Genomic DNA, 20,613 nt, shown 5'->3' on the forward strand with positions numbered 1-20,613 from the left:
GAAACCATCTTCTCTCTCTCTTTTTGCCAATCTCTCGCCCCCTTTCTCTGTCGCTCTATGTTGTAATGTAAATAGGCCTGTAATCATACTCCAGCCCTAAGCCTGCCGCATTGGGTGGTGTGTATGTATGTGTGTGTGTGTGTGTGTGTGTGTGTGTGTGTGTGTGTGTGTGTGTATCTGTGAGATTGCACACAGTACACACTCCTCTAAAAAGCTGAAAACGTCCCTTCTTTCTCTCCGTCTCAGGTCCCAGCTGAGGTTTATGGGACGATATAAACAAAACAGAGTTCTTCAGCTGTGTGTGTGTGTGTGTGTGTGTGTGTGTGTGTGTGTGTGTGTGTGTGTGTGTGTGTTGAAGCAACAGGAGGCAGACGAGCAGTTGATTCAAAGAATTTAAGTGAATGATGACAAGCTAATAACCTCTAACTGAGGCTTTTATGGAGCATCAACACACGGACGATGCATCTCATTGCTCCCTTCTGACATTTGTAAAATTGCGATGAGTAGACCAGTTGGATGATACTGTTCTCTGATTGTAGGGTATAAAATGTGGGTTCATGGTACATCTCACCGCTGGTGTTTCAGGTCAGTGGGCTTGTCTTTAGGCTTGATTTGGGCATGTTTGAAGTTTTACGGATGGACGGTCAACAGGCTGAAACCATACGCTTTATTGCACGGCTGCAGATGTGATTTTTATTTCATGAGAAAAGTTCAATCTGACAAATTCATAAACAAGAGCATGTTCACTTTGTTTGAAAGGCTGCAGGAACCAACAACAGCTGCTCAAAATCTGATGTGCAAAAGACAGCAAATCATCACCAGATATCACGACAAATATGTTTTTCTTCGTTGTGCATTTAATAATATTGGCAACAAATAAACTGTAGAGGGACACAGCGACTGAAAGGATGATGAACGCAAACAAATTCTTCTCTACCGTCCTCTGTGGGTCATGTCCAGTCTACTTATCATCACTTACACAGGCTACTGCAGCTCTCTCATCTCTCCATCAGCATATTCTCTACTGCATACCTTTGACCACAGACGAAGCAAACGCAATACTGCAAAATGCCTGGAAATGCACTGCACTAATGTTGCAGGCAAGGTTTCGAAATAAAAATACTCAACTTATCAGCCTAAATCATCAGCTGCAAGAGAGAGAAACCGGAGTTTCGGCAGTAGTTCTTCCACACGTACACACACGCACACACATGCACACACACGCACACAGGAAGTTACAAATCAAAACTTTGGCAAACCAAAATATCAGTATGTCAGTATGGACGGAGGCGTCCATTCACAGAAATCTTGAGATATAATCAAAAATTAAACTTCCTCATCACCTCTATTCCCACAAGAAACAAAAAGGTATAGCATCACACTTCTGAATATAAGATCTGTCTTCCCTTTCATGTCAACAGACGCCTGCACAACGGACACATTTGAGCGTGCATCTCTTACAGGCTGTCCACAGTGTTTGCAATTGCCCTGATAAATTTACATTTTTCACAGGGCAGTTTTCATTGAATGTGATCGCACCTTCAGACAGAGACGCTTACGTTTCCTGACACCCCTGCACAGACATTCTGGGTAGTGAAGTTGTCCAAAAGTCTTAAAGCTGTGCTGCACCACCAAGGTCCAAACTGAAAACACCTATTATTAAGGAGTCCTCCACGATCCAGAGATCCTACATTTCCCATAATGCAACCAACAACATCATTGTTGGTAAATGCCCTCCAGAGCCACACAAGACATGATACAATTGTTTTCATAGGTGGTGGCACTGGCTATGGCTGACTTTTAAGTTTGGAATTGGTGGTGCTCCTTTAATACAAATAATGACTGAATAATCATTGTTTTCATTGTTTTGAATTATTATTTTCACCAGAATCTGCTGATATATTGAGTTTGACTTGAATGTACACGATGGCAACTGAACTGAACTGAGGAAAAGCAAATCAGCAAGTGATTGCTTCAGTGCCTCCCTTGGGACAATCAGTGGCGTGACACAACTTTCACTCAGGCTGCACAGGAAAAACAACAAAACAACAAACACACACGTTAGCAGAGACCAGTCTGAACACACCGAGCAGGACGCAGCAGCAGCAACATGTCTGATTGTCTAATTACGTATCAGTGAATCATCGTGATAGGATTTCCTCACAGAGAGGAACAGTAAACAGGACGTCGCTGTAAAACCTCTGCGGGCTTGTTCAGTGACCCAGTGACAGATGACATGATCAGCCCTCTAATCAGCATGGCTGTGACAGTTGACAGGTCTCACACACATACACAGGCATATTTATCAAGCTTCTCAGTCAGATTACCAGCACCGATGCCCTTAAACTCATGTATCCTCATCCAGTGTGATAATGCTAATTGCATTTACAGCAAATGGCTGGTCGAACATAATAATTCATCAAGGTTGTGGAGGCTTTAAAGTGCACTTTTTGTTTGGTTTATCATCATTCACAGCACTTAGAAGCACTTCAATCAGAAGTCTACATTGCTCTACAGTTTGTCCTCGCGAGGATCAGAGCAGCAGATCAATAGTCTTTCATTCCCACTCGCTGACAGACAACACGACTCTGTTCTGGATCAGTCACTATCTGTGTTCAGGATTACAGCGGTTCACACACAGTGAACACTAACTGTTTAATCTGGACCGTCCTTGACCTGCCTCCACCAAACACTGAGCTCACACACAGTGTCACAGTGGGAGTGAGTGTTTCTGTATGATCTCAAAGATCTGACAGCAGTACAGCTGAGTGTAGGAGGAGGCTGTCTGTAAAGAAAAAAAAGGAAGGAGTATGACTTCGAATTTAAGTCTAAAATCAAATTTAAAAAAAACAAACAGGGACAATTTGCGTGAGAGCTGCTGCACTTTTAAGTATTCACCTATAAGGGAATTAATTTTCAGGGAGGTATTGACAGATTAGTCAGTTCAAGCCAGTTTACGCAAATTATTTTAACCTGAAATACTTCTTGATGACCCAAATTCATGGAGAACAAATCACAATAAGTAGTAACCTCTCAACTGACTTGAATTCATTTCACTGGGAATGCATCATCCAATGGAAAAAGCAATGTTTTTCTAAGAGTAGAGTTGATTACTTTGCTGGCAAAGTTTTGTCTGATGATGACCTGAACCCAGACTCAATGTTTCACCCTAACGTCAAACAGAACATTAGAGAAAATTAATAAACACATGTCAAATCTCAGCTGGAAATTCATAGAGATGTTTGAAAAAAAAAACTTCAAGGATGCCGAAAAGACGCCCACCTACATGGCCTCATCATGTTGCCAGCAGATCATGAGCCAAACAGAAAACACTCTTTTTAACTGCCTCAGCCGCTTCAGTCGATGCACAAATCAAAGCAAAGCATCGCAGGACACCGTATCGAACACATGTATCGATCACCAAACAAACTGCATAATTCCCCATCGCAGCACCAATAAGTAACCTCCAAACACGCAACAAAGCTGAAGTTGATTTCTCACAGAGATGAAGTGCGTTTGTTTTGTACAGCTCCTGACAAACACGGCGGGTACTTACGGTGTCTGCTGGAACTCAAACGGCCTCAGAGTGAAGTCATCCCTCAGAGCATGGAACCAAGACATCGGCGCTAGTGGTGGACTAATGATTGGATTATTTGTCTCAGTCCTGACTGGGCGTCCTCAGCCCTACGGTGCTGCGTTCATGCTCGGCTCGGAATAAATTCCAACAGTTTTGTAGTTGCAAAGAAAATGCAGGGTTAACTGTGATTTGCAGATCATTATAAAGCAAACAGCAACAGTTGAGAATAAAAGACCATCATTTTTCGTCACAATCTCGCTTAAGGCTTGTAACAAACTTATTTGATATTAAAGAGGGTCATGGTAGCATGAATGTCTATTCCCAAAATAACCTTTTGTGGACCAGATTATTGAACATAGTTTGTGATCTTAGTGTAATATGTAATAATGACCTCTATGTCAAATACTGTATATCCTTACACCACGGTTATTTATGAGCAGGTTCCTTGACACTGAACTCTGTTGTGATGTTAATAGGCAATATTTTAGCTACAATGTGATGTTTATTTCTGATCCATTTGTATTGAGATATATTCAGTGTATTGGCTGTAATTTTTTTGATCAATCATTTTAGTTCCATTTGCAACATGTAAACTTCTTAAAATGACACTTACACAAAGATATAAACATAGGTTACACATAAAATAACATAATAGATATATAGCTACTACAGGCAAATAATATTAATTCGACTTATTAGACTTGGTCAGACTAGTGCGGACTAGAGAGACCAATACATGATGAACTGATGAAGCCGCTTGGATAAGAGGCGAAACGTCTTCCACAGACAAATACAAGTCCAGTTGCCTTCGATTTAATCTGAGAGAGAGACTTATTAGACAATTTGCCATTTTCAGTGATACAACATTTGGAGGGGTCCACAGTTTCTGTGGTTATTAAAATAAAAAAAATTAATCCAACATATAATCCATTAATCCTATTAGTATATTTTTTTCAAAAACCCACTGATACATTGCCTCAAAGACATTTAAAATGCTTAGTGTTTGATTGTTGGCTTTTTGTCATTTTGAATATTTCACAATGATCATATTCCAACATGTATATCTGGAATTTAACCAACTTTCCTTGACAGTTTATAATGAACAAGTTGGAGAGTATTAGGATTCCACAGATCACTGAAGGGTTCTTGATATTGTTCCTGGATATAATGATCCATAAATAATAGTTTCATAATTTAATTCCCTCTTGTCAATTAGCCACTTTTCATTTTTACGAGGGACACCAGAACGCACCATAAACACAACGCGGAGCGACGCCCAACTGACTTCAGATGAGATAAGAAAATATTGTCAAACACTTACCAAACAATGTAATTATGTATCAAGTCTAAAGAACTGCTCGATTCCATTTAACTGCTCTTACATTTAAATACCCAAACCAGTAAAAGCAGCTCTGACTATCACAATGTAGGATTTCTTTCTTAGACTGTACTCCTGAACTTTGCAGGAGGAGGAGGGTTTTTTTTTATACATTTGTGTAGTTGTGAACCTCTGGCATTATGTGTATCAGTCCAACTAAACAAGGTATTTCAGTTCCAAACGTAAGCAGACCCAGGTTAAATATTGTTTTGTACAAAATTATAGCCTTGTGTTTACATAACCTGAAAAAATATAGTTTACAACATACCATCGGCTTTCTTGGTGTAAAGAAAACAGACAAACAGAAACCCCTGCTTATGACCAGAAACTGGAGTTTGTGTTTGTTTTTGATAATTTCACAGTAGATCCTTTTAGGATTAAGGCTGCCATCTAGTGTCGGGAGTTAATGTGTGTATTTACTGTGTCCTCAAATGAGTTTGAATATGAAACTTGATAGTGTGAACTGCTTTTGTGTTTGAGAGGAGCTATACAAATAAACACGGCTTGTTTGCCTTAAATCATAGTATCTGCCACGTTACTGCAGCACCACGAGATGTGATGGGAAACCGACATATAAAAGGTCAAAAGTGCTTCCTACTTGTCTACTTTAGAGACATCAGCCTACAGTTTGTCCTATGCAGTTGTTCAAAACAAGTGACAACATTAACAGACTGAGTAGAAAAAATCTGTTTAATGTAATCAGCAACATTCAGATAACATATACAAAACATTAGACAACATTATTAAAAATGTTTTATCCACTGATTTGACTCGAGTAACACTTACCCCTTCCTTCTTTCCTCCTTGTAATGAAAGCATGTCAAATATAAAAATTGTTTTAAAAAAATTGTGGCTGGTCCGACTGAAACACGTACAAATGATGTGTGATTATTAATTAGTGGAGATTTGAAATTCTCCAAAATATTTCATCTGATGACTCTGATAGAAAAATCTCTTTAAAGCTAAAGAATCACTTTGTACACATATGTTTTGATAGGAGGATACAGCTAACTGGCTAGTACAGTTGCTGCTGAAAGAGGGAAAATCCCTTTGTTGAACAAATTGATAAAAAAAAAAAAAAGAAAAGATGCTTGGATTTGGTCTGGCACTAAAAAAAAAAAAAAACAGTTTGGATGGAAATCTAGTAATGTGGGGACTAAGTGCATGAGTTACGTTACAGCCTTCCTGCCTCCTTGAACTTGCTGAGCAGTCCGTCGTCTGCCCTCAGAGGGAAGTACAGTGTCCGGTTTTTGTAGTAGTCGGGGTCAGACTGGAGGTTCTGGATGACGTCTGAGAGGAGGTGGGCGCGCTCCACACTACAGCCTGGAGCCTCGTAGCCCAGCTTAGTGAAGTGGACGTGGAGGTGGTAGTAGGACGGCTGGTAGTGCAGGTAGACTCTCAGCTGACTGGCTGGGAGGTTGTAGCGCTGCAGGATGGCCTCCTAAGTCACAATGAAACAGGTATTATCAATCATTTTCTATTGTTTACCATCATGGATATCCCCAGGACTTCTCTACTTCAAAGTGCGAAGTCTTATCCTAGCTCTCTAAAATCATTACCAATTACGTCATATCACATAATTGGTTGTTGATGATGATTACGATGCTCACAGATCACTTCAATGGTGGCTGAGGGAAGATGAGGACTCTCCCAGACGGACCCAGGGATGACTATGACCTCACCTTTCCTTTCTGGAAGATGTTCTGCAGCAGTGGTGTATGCTCTGATGTCAGGTCTCTCAGACTCTTGATGTCCCTCTGATGTACTATGGCAATCAGGTACAGATCGTCGACCTGCAGGAGGAAGGCAGATATTGTAAAACTGTTTAGTCTAGTGGCCTAAGAATCTGAACATACAGATCCCAGTAACCCTCCTCTCTCTCATTTTCACTTTGCAGTGACAGTTACATTTAAAAGGAAAAGTTCAGAGTTTTGGATAGGTTCCATTATCGGTTTAAAAATTTCTCAAGTATTAAACTTCTAATGTGGTCAGATTTGGAGCCATATATTATTGCCACGTGACATTTTATCATGCTTTGTAACAACACAGACAGACAGAAGTAATATAAGGCAGCAGCACTAGTTAGCCTTTGTACAGGTATCTTCCAGTTAAGTTAAAAAAATATCTGTAAGTGGCAAGAGGAAGAAGAATGTTGTTCGGCTTCTACTGGGGTCAATATCCCTGGTTTCTCACCTGTTTTTGGTCCCATTTGAAATCAGGGAGGAGGACAAAGCCCACCTTCGGGTCCGGATCTTCGTAAACTATCCTATCAGCCTCTGCCTTCTTCTCCAGGATGTTGTACACCCACTGAAAGGTGAAAAGTTGTGACAAAAACACAGTTAATGCTGTACATTTAAAAGTGAATATTGTATGAGAGGAGGTGATTTCAGGACACTGACTTGCACGCTGAAACTCTGCTTCTGAATGTAGGGCAGGGTGATGGACTGATAGTCCTTCCCCGTCTCCTCTACCAGAAAAGAATCCTGACGCTGGTATTTCTTTACATGCTTCTCTGTGGCTGGACACACCACTGTGGTCTTAATCTCTGCAAAACAGAAACACAGATTATCTGATTTCCCTCTATCTGACCGAAGTGGCTGCTGGATTGACAGGATCTTTGGTCTGTTTATTTATTTAGGACCATACCATTGAGGTGAGGGGGAACCTGCAGGCGATATGTGCTGTAGATGTCGTTTTTCATCTCCAGCTTCAGCCTGGAACCACTGAAGATCTCAGGCAGGTTGTCTTCTCTGATGGGAGTCTTCTCCAGAATGACCACAGCATCCTGATCTGCCAACTTCAGATGACATGTTCAACAGTTTCATTTCTGTCTGTCTTTCCAAAAATAAAAAATGCACAACTGTCCTTTCGTAATCCTACCGTTGTGGTACTCATTTGTATGAAGTCAATCTTTACAATAGGGCACTATTACGCGGACTATTATTTTGAAATATCTAACCGGAAGAGAATATTATATTTTTCTTTTACAAATCTACTCACTCCACTTTGAATGCGTATAACAATAAAACATTTCCCTCTTCTCCCTCCCCTCACTATTAAATCCTTAACCACAGTTAGATTCAGCTAAATACCTTCCAACTGCAAAGTTAGCTAACTTTACCTTTCCATGGACAAAGATGTTCTTCTCCCGGGCAGAATCACGCAAGATGTTGGATGTTTTAAACCCGGACAGGATACTCTCTGACTCAGGCTCCTTTCCAGCTTCTCCTCGACCATTCTCATGGTCAGCCTTCGCCCGCTTGACTTTCTGAGATAATTCATCAGTTTCAATACTATCTGCTTCACGTTTAACCGCGTTGTCTGCCATGTTTCTGGAGCAGCGTTTATGAACAAAGATCGTCTATCTGTAGAAAGATGTCCCACTCAATGTCCGGCTCACTATGGGCCTGGTGCCTCGCGCATGCGTGTACAATATGAAAACAATTTCTCCATTGTAAATAAATTCTAATTCTAAGTAAAGATGCTCTCTTAATGATAACCTTAATGTTCCTCAACATAGAACCACTGATAATTTAACAATACCACAAACATTTATTTCTGAAAATGTACCAATTTCTACAGTAGGAAAGGTAAATACAGAGATCCTTCATTTCCTCTTCTTCCACTTCTTATTGCTCCTTTAATAATCATTCAGCTAGTGTTATTTAGGCACAATTAGGATTTATCTTACGAAACTTGCTGAAGCCAACTAAGTGAGGAGTGAGACTTCTTCTTAGCTTTCATCTCTCAGCTACAGCAGTGTTAAATAGCGACAATAAACCTCGTCAAATCTTTCAAAATAAAAGCTAATTAATAAAAATTAATTTACAGTTTCCTGTCTGCTCCTTTGTAGCAGGTGCAGCAATGCTTCCATGTCTCTCTTCAATAATAATATAGCGTGCTTATGCTTATTGACCTATTGTGCAAATTGAGGGAGTGTACTCCCGGCAGCACAGGATGTTATAACATTTACTGAAACACTGTGCTCTAGGCAAAGGTACCAGGAACCACACACAATAGGTCAGTACACCTAGTTTTCCAGTCCACTGCTCATTAACATTATCCATTAGACTGGCCACTGTCAGTTACTGGTATTAAAAATGATTGACACATCATTTAACTAATGTGATTACCGGTTTGGGGCGGAGCGACGGTTAAAGGGACGAATGAAAACACAGTAGTCTAGCGACGTGATAATCAGGAAGTTATTTAAAGACCTCAACGACACGCTGATTTGTTTTGACACCGGACAGAGGGAAGAGGACAGGAGCTGTGGAGAGATAGCTGAAAGACACGGCGTCTTCAGTTGTTTACCTGAAACTAAAATGTGCACATGTGTCCGACTATGGCTTCTCCTCCTGGTTCTTCACAGACTGACCCTCGCTGCTGGCGCGAGAAGAGGTAGAGTTTGTACTGTGCAAAACTTTTGAAAATGTTTTAAAATGTGGAGGCTTAGACTTCCTTACACATTTCACACTGGTTGTAATGTTAACTTGTTGACTTGTAGAGTCAGGCTGCCAGGTTTGAGAGGAGTAAATCTCAGTAACTCGCTGAAATTAGCGTTAATGAGTGCTCATTATTCTGTTTGTTTAGAGGCTGTAGCTAGAGTTCCCTGGCGTAAATTAATTTAACTTAATCACTGAAGGGCCCATTGTTTGTGAGTTTTACTTTTTTGTGTTGGGATTTTGATTAGTTGAAGTGAAACTTATTTGTTTCTGTTCCTCTTTTTTGTGGTATTTGTTTCCCAGTGTCACTCAACCTTACATTTAGTATTCATTGGGCTTGTTGTTGCTGTTCTTGAATGTTTAACAACTAGTTTTTAAAGTAATTATTCCACCCCCAGCAACTCGGAGACCGTGCCAGACCTCACTGTTGAAGAATTTCATTTAAAAGCAGTAACCCAGATAGCAAAATGAAACTTCTGTCCCAACATATGCCTGGGTCCTCCACCAGAGTCTGGCCCATTTATGTCTACATCTGGGCAGACTCTGGCTGTTGTCCTCCAGTGTTGTCTGACAGTGGCAAGATTTTCTGTTTGTGCCAGAATTGTACCAGATGTGGTATATACTGGGCCAGAAGTATGTGACCAAGTATGGGCTGGATTTATTTTGTTATCTGGGAAACCAGTGAAGCATATGAATTAACTGTGGTTGTTTGTTTTCAGAAAGGAGAAACGTCCTCTTCATCATGGCAGATGATTTGCGGACATCATTGGGCTGCTACGGAGACTCTGTGGTAAAATCACCAAACATTGACCAGCTGGCTTCCAAAAGCCAAGTTTTTCTAAATGCATATGCACAGGTCAGTTGGTGCTGGGTGCGTTTACTGTCTGAAACTCTCGAAGCAATTCAGTCTGTGTGGATGTGAGACTAACTGGATTATACAGCCTCAATGAAATCTTGGAATGTGTATTTTTCTCTCCCAGCAAGCTGTGTGTGCTCCCAGTCGTACATCCATGTTAACTAGTCGCAGACCAGATACAACCAGGCTCTATGACTTCAAATCCTACTGGAGAGTCCATTCTGGAAACTACACCACTATGCCACAGTACTTTAAATCTAGAGGATACTTCACCACGTCTGTGGGCAAGATATTTCACCCAGGTAAGACTAATAATATACATTTTTAATAAAAGTTGAGGGATAAAGCTCATATTTCACAAGTAGGGTTTGCTGCTGGCACAGCATAAAATGCCGAACGGTTGTCACTGAAAATGCAGTAAGAATCACAGATTTCTTCAGCTGGTTAATGATGAGCCTGATCTGCATTTGAGAAGAATCAAATCTGCATGGTTTTGTTGTTTGCTGAGAAAATGTCTTGACATGTTGTGTCTATAGTATTAACAACGGTTGTGTTGTATTTCCTTTGTTTAGGTATCGCCTCTAACCACTCCGATGACTACCCGTACAGCTGGTCCATCCCTGCCTACCACCCAGCTTCATTTCGATTTGAGAAACAAAAGGTATGACTAGGAAAGATTATCTCTCACATTCTCCCATTTATTTTTATTTATTTATTTATTTTTTATATAGAGTTGTATTGTGGGGCATTTTTGTCTTTATTCTGATAGTACAGTGAAAGATGGACAGGAAAGCTAGGGAGAGAAGAGGGGGGCAGAGGGCCGTGGGTCAGACTCGAGTCCATGGCTGCTGCAGTTAGGACTAAGCCTATGTGGTACTGCTCTACCAGCTGAGCCACGGAGGCGCCCCGCACTCTGCCATTATTAAGTCAGTTATGTGTCTGACTTAATACACATGAGTGCACCAAAGAGTGATGCAGGCCTATCAGGCAACCTGGCAACTGATGAGATGTGAAGTGCTCAAAAATGATTTCTTTATACATAATACCTAATACTACACAGGTATCTCAATTAGCATGACACACAAGATGTGTGGGGGAAAAAAAAGTTGCGTTTTCAGACTTTATTTATGTTTAAATTCAAAAGAGACATCTTCTAAACAGGAAGAACAACAATTATTTTTATTCAACAAAGCCTAACTTGGATTTTTTTACATTTCTGTAAGAAACCAAATTGCTTTTCAGTGCTTAACATCTCCCAAATATTTGCTGAATATAGGATCCTGCTGCGCTACTGAAAAAAGTTGTTATATATAATAGTTGTTCTTTTCAATGGTCATAACAAAACTCTAGAACTACTATCAGACCTATGCCATTATTTTCTAATGGAGAAAGTTATGATGTTGAAAATTGCTGTGGCTCTACTTTGGGTGTAGTGCATGTTACACCTTGAGTTTTACACATGATTTCACCACTCAGTCTCAATAAAAGCAATGAATCATATTTTCATTTTTGTGTTTTTCTTTAACACAGTAACAAAGGGTTAGGGTTAGGGTCATTTTTCTCAGCAGGGCTCTGTCAGGGTCAGTGTCTGAAGTAGGTCACTAGTCGCTGAAGGTCCAACATTGTAAGTAGCTCCTATGTGTTGAACACTTAGCCCTTTGAATCTCTGAATAAAAAGCTGTCAAATGTCTCAGCAGTGGTGTTACAGTCCTCATCAGCGGCTGAATCTTCAGCGCTGGTAATCTGTGTTTGAATATCCGAACACTTATTAGACTGTGGGAATCTAAGTCAGTTAGTAATAATCTTTCAGTTGCTGTGACCCTTGAGAACACTACAATGTGAAAGGGGTCATTTGTAGTGATGAACCCACAGAGAATTGTCATCAGAATCTGCATCACCCTTGGCTTTACGGAGCCTTACAGAAATTGTTCATCAGTCTGGTCTGTAAATTGTACTGTTTTGGGTCACTCTCAGAAAAAGATCTGGTAAACAAACTGTACACTATCTGTTCAGCATCGAATGACACACTGAAAAAAGTTGGGGACTAGCTGTTGAACTGAGTGGAGCATTTACCAGCTGAGTTGATAGCAAACTGAGGGCACCTGCCCTATATGCTGAGGTTAGATTTATTCAAGCTAATGATAGCTCAGCATGAGGGTGAGGGTTGAAACTTGGATGTGATGGACCAGTGAGCCCAGTCCTGGTACATGCATGCCACATGCTCTCATGCGCACCTCAGATGACAGGCACACAGAGAGGGCCGGTGAAAACTTTATGGATTTACTGACAACTCTGGAACAGGGTTAGTGTTAAGGATAGCAGGGAGAAGGGGCCAAAGAGTGCATTTCCTTGTTTGTCATGATAAGGGTGGAAACCCAAACTTTCTGATAATATGCTGCCCCCTATTTGTTTGGAGTACAAATTTGACAGTTGGCCCCTTCTTACACATTACTTCATTAAGATGATGATATATGTCAATGCTGTATTTAGAACATGTTTGTGCAACCGAATGGCCAGAATGTACAATACATCTACTACTTTTACTTTCTGCATGCCATGTTAGTGAATATACCAGTTAGTGACCATTAAACTTTTAAATCAGTTCTCTTTCTATAATTTTAAATTTGAATATATCTGAAAGATGTTCCCAAACCATCCTGCACTTTTCAGGTCTGAATAGAAATGGCTGCATAAACTCAAGATGAAATTCTATGTGCCATCAGTTTACGAGACCAACCAACAAACCTTGAAATGGAAATCTCAGTAGGAACTGTACATAAAAAAGTGACTTGATAATTTGTATGAAAACTTTGTTTCCAGATGTGTAAAGGAGAGGACGGTAAACTCCACGCCAACTTATTGTGTGCAGTGAATGTGACAGAGCAGCCTGGGGGAACCCTACCTGACCTGGAGACCACAGATGAGGCAGTGAGGTTACTGAAGAATTTGGCCAATGACGATGTTCCTTTCTTCTTAGCCGTGGGCTTTCACAAACCACACATACCCTTCAGGATACCACAGGTACATGACTCAATATCATCATGTGTAGACCCTCTGTACAATGTTCGTGACGTAACATACAAAATGGTTAAATCAACAAAGTTGTATTGTGAAAACCAGTATTGATATTGGCTGCAGATGGTCTTCATGTGTAGTTGTGATGTGCAGCTGCATGTGGTGAAGTGTTGGACTAACAGAAGGAAACCTCTGAAAGCTAGAAGTGAGATGTACACACTGTCTCTGAAGTGAATTAAATGAGAACTGATCTGGATATATGGCAGATGCAATTCAGCATGAAAGAGGAAGAGAGCATGATGAAGTGGAAGTTGAATGAGAGCAGAGAGTGACGGAGCAGAGACGAATGTCAGCGTGCCAGAGGGGTTTCCTACATAGTCTTGAGCTGAGAGATGAAAAGAGGGAAAAGGTCAAGCCAGCTCCTCTCTGTCAGCATGTGATGTATGCTACATGTGATTTACCTCACATTGTATGGACACACCCATAGAACAGTGCAAAGCTTAAAAAGATGCAGTTTCTGGAAGGGTAAAAATAAATCAAACTGAAACATCAGACGACATCTCACTTACTCGGAGGGCCAGAGGACTCTAATCTCCTTAGAAAGTCTATTTGAATTTTCAATAGTCATCTGTTATTTGCTGAATTATACCATAACATTTTAGGGAAATGGGCGATTTAAGTAATTTCCACAACAATATCTGGGCCAAAAAAGCTGGGTAAAGCTCTTCTTTCATCATGATGCAAATCCACCTGTTATTTGTATTGTGAATGCACGTATACCTGCCTTTATTTAACACCGCTTTTAAACGTGTTGCTTGTATATTTGCAGGAGTACCTGAGCTTGTATCCCATAGACCAAATGACCTTGGCCCCTGACCCTGACGTCCCTAAATCCCTTCCTCCTGTGGCCTACAACCCCTGGATGGATGTGAGAAAGAGAGACGATGTCCAAAAATTAAACATTAGCTTTCCTTATGGACCAATGCCGAAAGACTTCCAGGTATGAACTGACTGCTTTTAACTCTTTTAAGCCATTTGTAACACGTCTTATGTTTCTACTCCTTAAAACAAAGAGTTAAACATTAGTCTTCTGTACTATTGTCTTCCAGCTGCATGTCCGTCAGCACTACTATGCTGCTGTGTCATATATGGACGCTCAGGTTGGACGACTGCTCAGTGCTCTGGATGAGCTCGGGCTGGCTGACAGCACTATGGTGGTGTTCACCTCAGATCATGGTGAGTAGACACATGCTTTTGGATAAACGGGGAATGGCTGAGGATGATGTAGCGCTGGTGTTTGAGTTCAAGACATGATTGTTTATCTTTACAGTTTTTGGTAAAATGAATACCTCAAAAAATGTCCCTGTCTTGCACCACCAGATGGCAGTGTTGTAACAGCATATTGTGCCATTACCTCCCTCCACAATTTTGCTGTAAAAATCTCTTTTTCTGCACCACCTCCTTTTTATATAAAAAAACAAAAAAAAACTTTCACTTGGAAACTCAATTTCTTTTAATGTCTCCTTCAGTGGAGGATGCTGAAGTGAATCATCTTCATTACTGTTTGGTACATACCCAGTAAAGCTCAATCAAATACCATAATTTTCAAATATAAGATGACAGAGGAAAAACATCAGTAGAATAGATTACCTAAAACCTCTCTGTACCTAAAATGGTATTTGTGATATAGATTCATAGACTGAGTTTTTTTTTATTTTTTTATTTCTTCCATCTGCCGTAGTCTTTTTTGAAACAACATCTTTAATCTTTCTCCCTCTCGTTGCAGGTTGGTCGTTAGGAGAACATGGTGAATGGGCTAAATACTCAAATTTTGATGTGGCGACACGTGTCCCTCTTATCTTTTACGTTCCTGGTGTCACCACACTTCATGATTGGCTGGGAGAGTCTGCTTTCCCCTTTATTGATGTCTTAACCAAATCAAACTACAGCTTTCAGAGTAAGACTCTTCACTGACAACAAATTACTGCTGATAACCTGAAACATGCATATTTCTCCTTTTTTAAAAGCAGCATGAATGTCAAGTCAAAGGGAACTCAATTTTGATTTAAAAAGTTTTGCTTTTAATTGCTCACATAAACCTTGTTAGAACATATATTAATATGCCAACTTGACTTTAATGAAGTCTTTGATATACATTGAGAAATTCAGAAGTATTTAGACAAGGATACACTTTGATATTTTGCCTCCAGACAGTTTTTGCTTCAAATGCAAATGGTGCAATGATGATGAAACCTCAGTGCAGGGTGTCTAGTAAAATTTAGTTGATATCTTGACTCTTTTGCTCTTGGTGGTTAAATAATTTTCTCTAACTGGCTGATCCTTCATCCTTACAGATGCCAGAGTTATAAGGAACGTGGTGGAGTTGGTGGATGTTTTTCCTACAGTCTCCTACATGGCTGGCCTCAGAGCACCTGAACCTTGTGCTGATGTTTCTTTCCAGGTATCAAGAGATGAAAATTAACACATCTGTCCAATGGTAGTAGTTTTCAGAGAGGAGGGACATGTGATCACTGCTTGATTGTTTTTTTTTTTTTTTTATTTTGTCTCAACTCTGATGACAAAGTTTGCTGTGTTGCATTTATTATTGGCATGGCTGCAGTGAGGACAGTGCTGGTTGGTTCACCCCTTTGGTGGAACATCTCAACTGTTGGATGGTTGCTGTGAAACTGAATGATGAATCCTAATGACTCTGGTGATCCTTGAGGTTTAATATTCATAGTTTTACATTATACCTGCTATACATCAGCATGTCTGCATTTTTATTGTGGGAATTGTTGGTCAGCATGCTGATGTTAGTGTTTAGCTTAAAGCACTGCTGGCCCTAATCCAGTGTTCATGTCATGTTATTCAGGATGTAGTTACACGTTTGAGCATCTGAGTGGGAAACAAACTCTGACTTAAATTTCATAGTCTGAGATAATGGGAAGTTCTGACGAGTATGATATCATCCACTTGGTGAAAAGTATTCAATGTCATCAAATCTCTGGCAACATCACTGATAGTTTAAATAAAATCAAGTATTAACACTAATAGAATCACTTCAGCTGATTTTGAAAAAGGACATTTATTTAGTTTCCCTTGTTAATAAACTTCTACAAAAATGTGACACATTAAAAAGGCCAATATAAGTATAAGAGTTTTATACTGTTTAACTAGTTTAGTGGTGGAGGTTATGGTCTTGTAATAATTCATGAATCTGCTAACGTCAGTGTGTCACCATTGTTTTTGTGAGCGTGTTAGCATGCTGATATTTGCATTTAGCTCAAAGCACCAGTTTGCCTAAGTACAGCTTCACAGAGCTGCTAACATGGCTGTAGACGTGGTTTTGTTTGTTTAACCAATTACTCATTACCTACAGTGAATTACAAACTGTTATAGTAAAAGTGCACAAAAATACTGCAATCAAAAGTACGTCATTTACCTCAGATTACATTCTTGTTTTCTAATAATTGCAACACCAGAACAGAGCTGAGACCTTTCAGGCATCTTTGTACAGTACATGGCCAAACAAAATGAATCAAGAGGTAAACCCTCCATAAACATGGCCAACATGAAGGTGACCTAATTGGCTCTGACATTTATTTCCTTGACTCTTCAGTCTGTTTTCTTGCTTTCAGGAGGAGCTGTGTACAGAGGGAGACAACCTGGCCCACACTTTCCGACACAGAGAAAGGGGAGAGGATGAGGAGGCGATATCTTTTAGCCAGTACCCTCGACCTGCTGATGCACCACAGGTATCAGAAGCTGAGTGTTTATAAAAGCCAATTAAAAAGCTTTCATGAGCTGGCTAAAGGGTAAATCATTATAGTTCTGTATCAGTCAGGAAGCGTCACACCAAGCAGGCGTATTTCTAATACAAACATTATTATAGTTTTGTATCAGTCAGGAAGCAGACGTATTATTAATACCAATGTGCCACACCAATACTTTTAATGAATAGATTCTGACGTTGCATTTAAAATGTCAAAACTTGTGTGAAGGTCATGAAAACTGAAGTCATATTGAATGAGTATTTACATGACTGTCGCTACACTGTCGCTCTTTGAACCGCTCCTGTTTGTAGCGGAGCTGCCAGCTTCAGGCACATGATCTTTGAATTAAAATATCCAGATGAGTGCTGCACCTGCTGCAGGTTAATCTTTGTACGGACCAGCTTGGCAGCCTGACATTAGCTTGTCGGCTGGCTCGCAGGATGAGTTGGCAGCTGCGGATTTGACAGCACTGCAGAAAGATTGCTACAGTTTTTTTTTTTTTTTTTTTTTTTTTTTTTTTTGCTCATTTTAAGATGCTTTCAAAGTTGACTGTTCTTCTATTAGGTGAACTCTGACCTCCCTGACCTTAAAGACATAAAGGTCATGGGTTACTCTCTACGCTCCTGGGACTATAGATACACTCTCTGGCTGGGGTTCAACCCTAAAACATTTCAGGTAGGTGTATAACATACCTCCACAGCATGACAGTTATCTCTCTTGTCTGTCTCTTCATATTGTTCTCCTCTGTGATTGTATCAGCTTCAGACTGGGGAGTTGTGTGTGTGTGTGTATGTGTGTGTATGTGTATGTGTGTGTGATGGATCCATCCATCTTGTCTGGCACAATATGTTGACATTGTCCATGACGGTAACAAATTATATTTGTCCATCATCCATCTGTCTCTCCACATAGGTGAATGTTTCTGATGTCCATGCTGGAGAGCTGTACATGTTAGCAGACGACCCCGGCCAGGACAATAACGTCTACAGTGACTCTGATCACAGTGTGATAATGAAGAAGATGGCCAGTCTGCCTCATGTAAGTTTGAACTCATTTTAGAAACGGACTCATTTTTCATTTCTTGCTTTATTCATTTACTTGTTTACTACCTTTCTGACTCGTCTAGACTGTGAGTCTGCAGATGAGAATGAAGCTGCAGCTCCTCTACCTCACAGCAGGGATGAAAACGAAGAGAGGGAAGGCGTGATGACGGGAATAAAGTACAACAGATGGACGGACAGGGACAAGTACAAAGGGAAGACAGATGGATGAAAAACCTTAAAAAGGGAGAATGCCTTGAATCTTTCTTTTAATATAATGCATACTTGATTCAGTAATCTCTGGTATCACCATTAATCTTTCAAGCTCAGCTCTTCAGGCTAATGTTCCATGTTCAGAGCTCATTGGCAGACAGACCTGGATTCAACACGAGCGAAGTGAATAAAAAAAACGCTTGTGCTGTTAGTTTGAAGACTTTTCACCCTTTGATTTTTGACGAAGAGAAAAATCCACATGTGCAGAAACTTGTGACTGGTTTCATCCTCCTCCGGCTAAACAGAACTTCCAGTGTTTTCAGTGACTGGCCTTTTTACACCTGCCATTCACATCTGTAATTACTGACTTGCATGGAGGAAATGTCAGTCTGATTTTGAATGGCTCAAATTTTAGGAGTAGGGGAGATTTCTGATTATCTACGGTAGTTAATAGAATGGTTTGACATTTTGGAAAATACACTCATTCGCTCTCTATTCAAGAGTGAGATGAGAAGATTAATATCACTCACGTCTGTATGCTAAATATGAAGCTAGAACCAACAGCTAGTTAGATTAGCTTAGCATAAAGAAAAAGCAGAAAAGTGAAAACATGTCCAGTTTCTAGGAAATTGCTACGCTTCTTTCAGCACGCAACTCCCTGTAAATCAAAACATTTACATTTCAGCGTTATGTACAGATTTAATAACTGATAACCGTATTAATTAGTAGAATTTAGAGATGGACATCTTAAATTTTGGACAGAGCCATGCTAGCTGTTTCCCTCCTGGTTTCAGTCTGTATGCAGAGCTAATTGTTAGATGGGTCATATTTAGCGTACACACGTGAGTGATATAGATCCTCTAGTCTAACTGTCAAATCTCAATAAGGAAAAAAAAAATCATGTATTACCCAAAATGTTGAACTGTTCCTTTAACTCATCGAATTCACAAGCGCACAGACGCCTGAGCAGCTGAACCACTTTCCAGGCAACTTTACAAAACAAACATTAGGATGCATGGACTCTTGATGGACAGCTCTGTTGGGCTGTGAGTTCACTACCTCCTCTGTGAGTTATTACATCACATTTTACAAGCTGTTATCTGATGGGAAGACTTCTCATCTGGAGGAAGATTGAGGAAACCTGAAGAATTAGCTCTTTTGATTAATAGCGACACCAGTTTCCCTTTTTGGAACGAGTGCTCTTCACTGGGCTATTGATCATTCAGTCTGCTTCAGGTGTAGTCTCCACTTTGAACTACAACAGCTAAAAAGGACTTGCAGTTTTGTACTGTAGTGTTGAGCAAAATGACATTTCTATTTGTTGTTGATGTTACTTGCAGCTATTTGCCTCTCTCCTTGTAAACAGTCAGTTCAGATCAATTTGTGGGCCTGAAATGAAGTGTGTAAAAGCTACCCATACTAATTCAATGCAAATGAAACTGAGTATTTTAGTGCTGTTCCAATGCATGAACATTTCGTGCTGTGGTAATTTAGAAGAAAGCTATTTCAGCTTGAATTCCAGGTTCAGCAATGAATCAAAGGGATTTGGTTTGACAACTTTTATTGTAGGCTGCTCTGGCTTCATGTTAATGGGATACAGTTGAATCGTGTAATCAGTGGGGCTCTATCATATGTCAGGATGCTGAAGGAAAGAAATGTTTCTTGTCATCAAACGGTGCAAATCATCATTCAGAGAATTTTATTTCCTTCCAGGTTGGCTTCATTGCATTTGTGGCAATTTTTCCAGTGGTTTGCTTTTGTTCCTGTGTCCTCTAACATACTAATCTCTCGAAAAATGAATATAATCAGTATTATGTATTGTCCATGCAGATACCGACCATGGAGAAATGAAGTTGAGCCTTCCTTGAGTTTGTTTGCGTCAGAGCATCCGTCAGCTTGAGCTCCAGCTTTCTGAAGGGAAAATGAAAAATAAATGCTGTAGAAATAATTCAACTCTTGAGCTTGGCAAGGACACGTTAATATATTTATGTCAGTTTTGATTGGTTTGTAATAAAATATTTTTGTACAATGCACACAGAAAAAGTTGTGTGTGCTTTTTGGGAAAAAAAAAAAAATATATATATATATATATTTTTAATAGTTTATATTTTTTATTTTTTTTTTTTATCTCACAACCTCCTCTAGTGTGTTTGTCTGTATTCCTGTATGACCTGCAGAAACTCAGCACACTTACCGCCTGTCCACACTCCCCACCGCTCTGTTTTAATACCTTTTGTGCTCACCCACAGCAGAAGTGTAAAGCTGCAGAGTAGCGAGGGAGCTCCTCAGGGACCTCAACAGTCTATTGGGTGTGTT

General features: G+C 40.0%; 2 protein-coding genes across 3 annotated transcripts; one reads left to right on the plus strand and one right to left on the minus strand.

Moving 5' to 3' along the window:
- Positions 1 to 5,647: 5,647 nt before the first annotated feature.
- dcps (decapping enzyme, scavenger) lies at positions 5,648 to 8,359 on the minus strand. Its single transcript, XM_022751929.1, has 6 exons — positions 8,077 to 8,359; positions 7,602 to 7,752; positions 7,355 to 7,500; positions 7,149 to 7,262; positions 6,638 to 6,748; positions 5,648 to 6,396 (listed from the first exon to the last, which is right to left on the minus strand). Exons 1-6 carry the CDS (start codon positions 8,281 to 8,283, stop codon positions 6,130 to 6,132), a joined length of 996 nt encoding a protein of 331 aa, XP_022607650.1. The 5' UTR covers positions 8,284 to 8,359; the 3' UTR covers positions 5,648 to 6,129.
- An 825-nt stretch (positions 8,360 to 9,184) lies between these two features.
- On the plus strand, positions 9,185 to 20,361 carry ids (iduronate 2-sulfatase). 2 transcript variants are annotated; one of them, XM_022751996.1, is made up of 14 exons: positions 9,185 to 9,356; positions 10,120 to 10,256; positions 10,381 to 10,558; positions 10,829 to 10,917; positions 13,077 to 13,277; positions 14,101 to 14,271; positions 14,381 to 14,507; positions 15,058 to 15,228; positions 15,626 to 15,732; positions 16,910 to 17,026; positions 17,609 to 17,719; positions 17,957 to 18,082; positions 18,171 to 18,299; positions 20,128 to 20,361. In XM_022751996.1, the coding sequence occupies exons 1-13, from the start codon at positions 9,281 to 9,283 to the stop codon at positions 18,249 to 18,251; spliced, it is 1,692 nt and encodes a 563-aa protein (XP_022607717.1). In that variant the 5' UTR covers positions 9,185 to 9,280; the 3' UTR covers positions 18,252 to 18,299; positions 20,128 to 20,361. The 2 variants fall into 2 exon arrangements, with proteins under 2 accessions (XP_022607717.1, XP_022607716.1); XM_022751995.1 differs by lacking the exon at positions 20,128 to 20,361 and having other exon boundaries at positions 18,171 to 18,827.
- The last annotated feature ends 252 nt before the right edge of the window (positions 20,362 to 20,613 follow it).

This window comes from Seriola dumerili, unplaced genomic scaffold (genome assembly GCF_002260705.1).
Source record: "Seriola dumerili isolate Sdu_G_001 unplaced genomic scaffold, Sdu_1.0 BDQW01000161.1, whole genome shotgun sequence".
NCBI lineage: Eukaryota > Metazoa > Chordata > Actinopteri > Carangiformes > Carangidae > Seriola > Seriola dumerili.

Coding starts and splice junctions, on each gene's coding strand:
- ids (XM_022751996.1), top strand. CDS start 9,281: ATGTGCACATGTGTCCGACTATGGCTTCTCCTCCTGGTTCTTCACAGA. Junction 15,733..16,909: donor GTGCTGATGTTTCTTTCCAG/GTATCAAGAGAT, acceptor TCTTGCTTTCAG/GAGGAGCTGTGTACAGAGGG. Junction 17,720..17,956: donor TCAACCCTAAAACATTTCAG/GTAGGTGTATAA, acceptor CTCTCCACATAG/GTGAATGTTTCTGATGTCCA.
- dcps (XM_022751929.1), bottom strand. CDS start 8,283: ATGGCAGACAACGCGGTTAAACGTGAAGCAGATAGTATTGAAACTGAT. Junction 7,753..8,076: donor ACATCTTTGTCCATGGAAAG/GTAAAGTTAGCT, acceptor TGTCATCTGAAG/TTGGCAGATCAGGATGCTGT. Junction 7,501..7,601: donor GGTTCCCCCTCACCTCAATG/GTATGGTCCTAA, acceptor TCTGTTTTGCAG/AGATTAAGACCACAGTGGTG.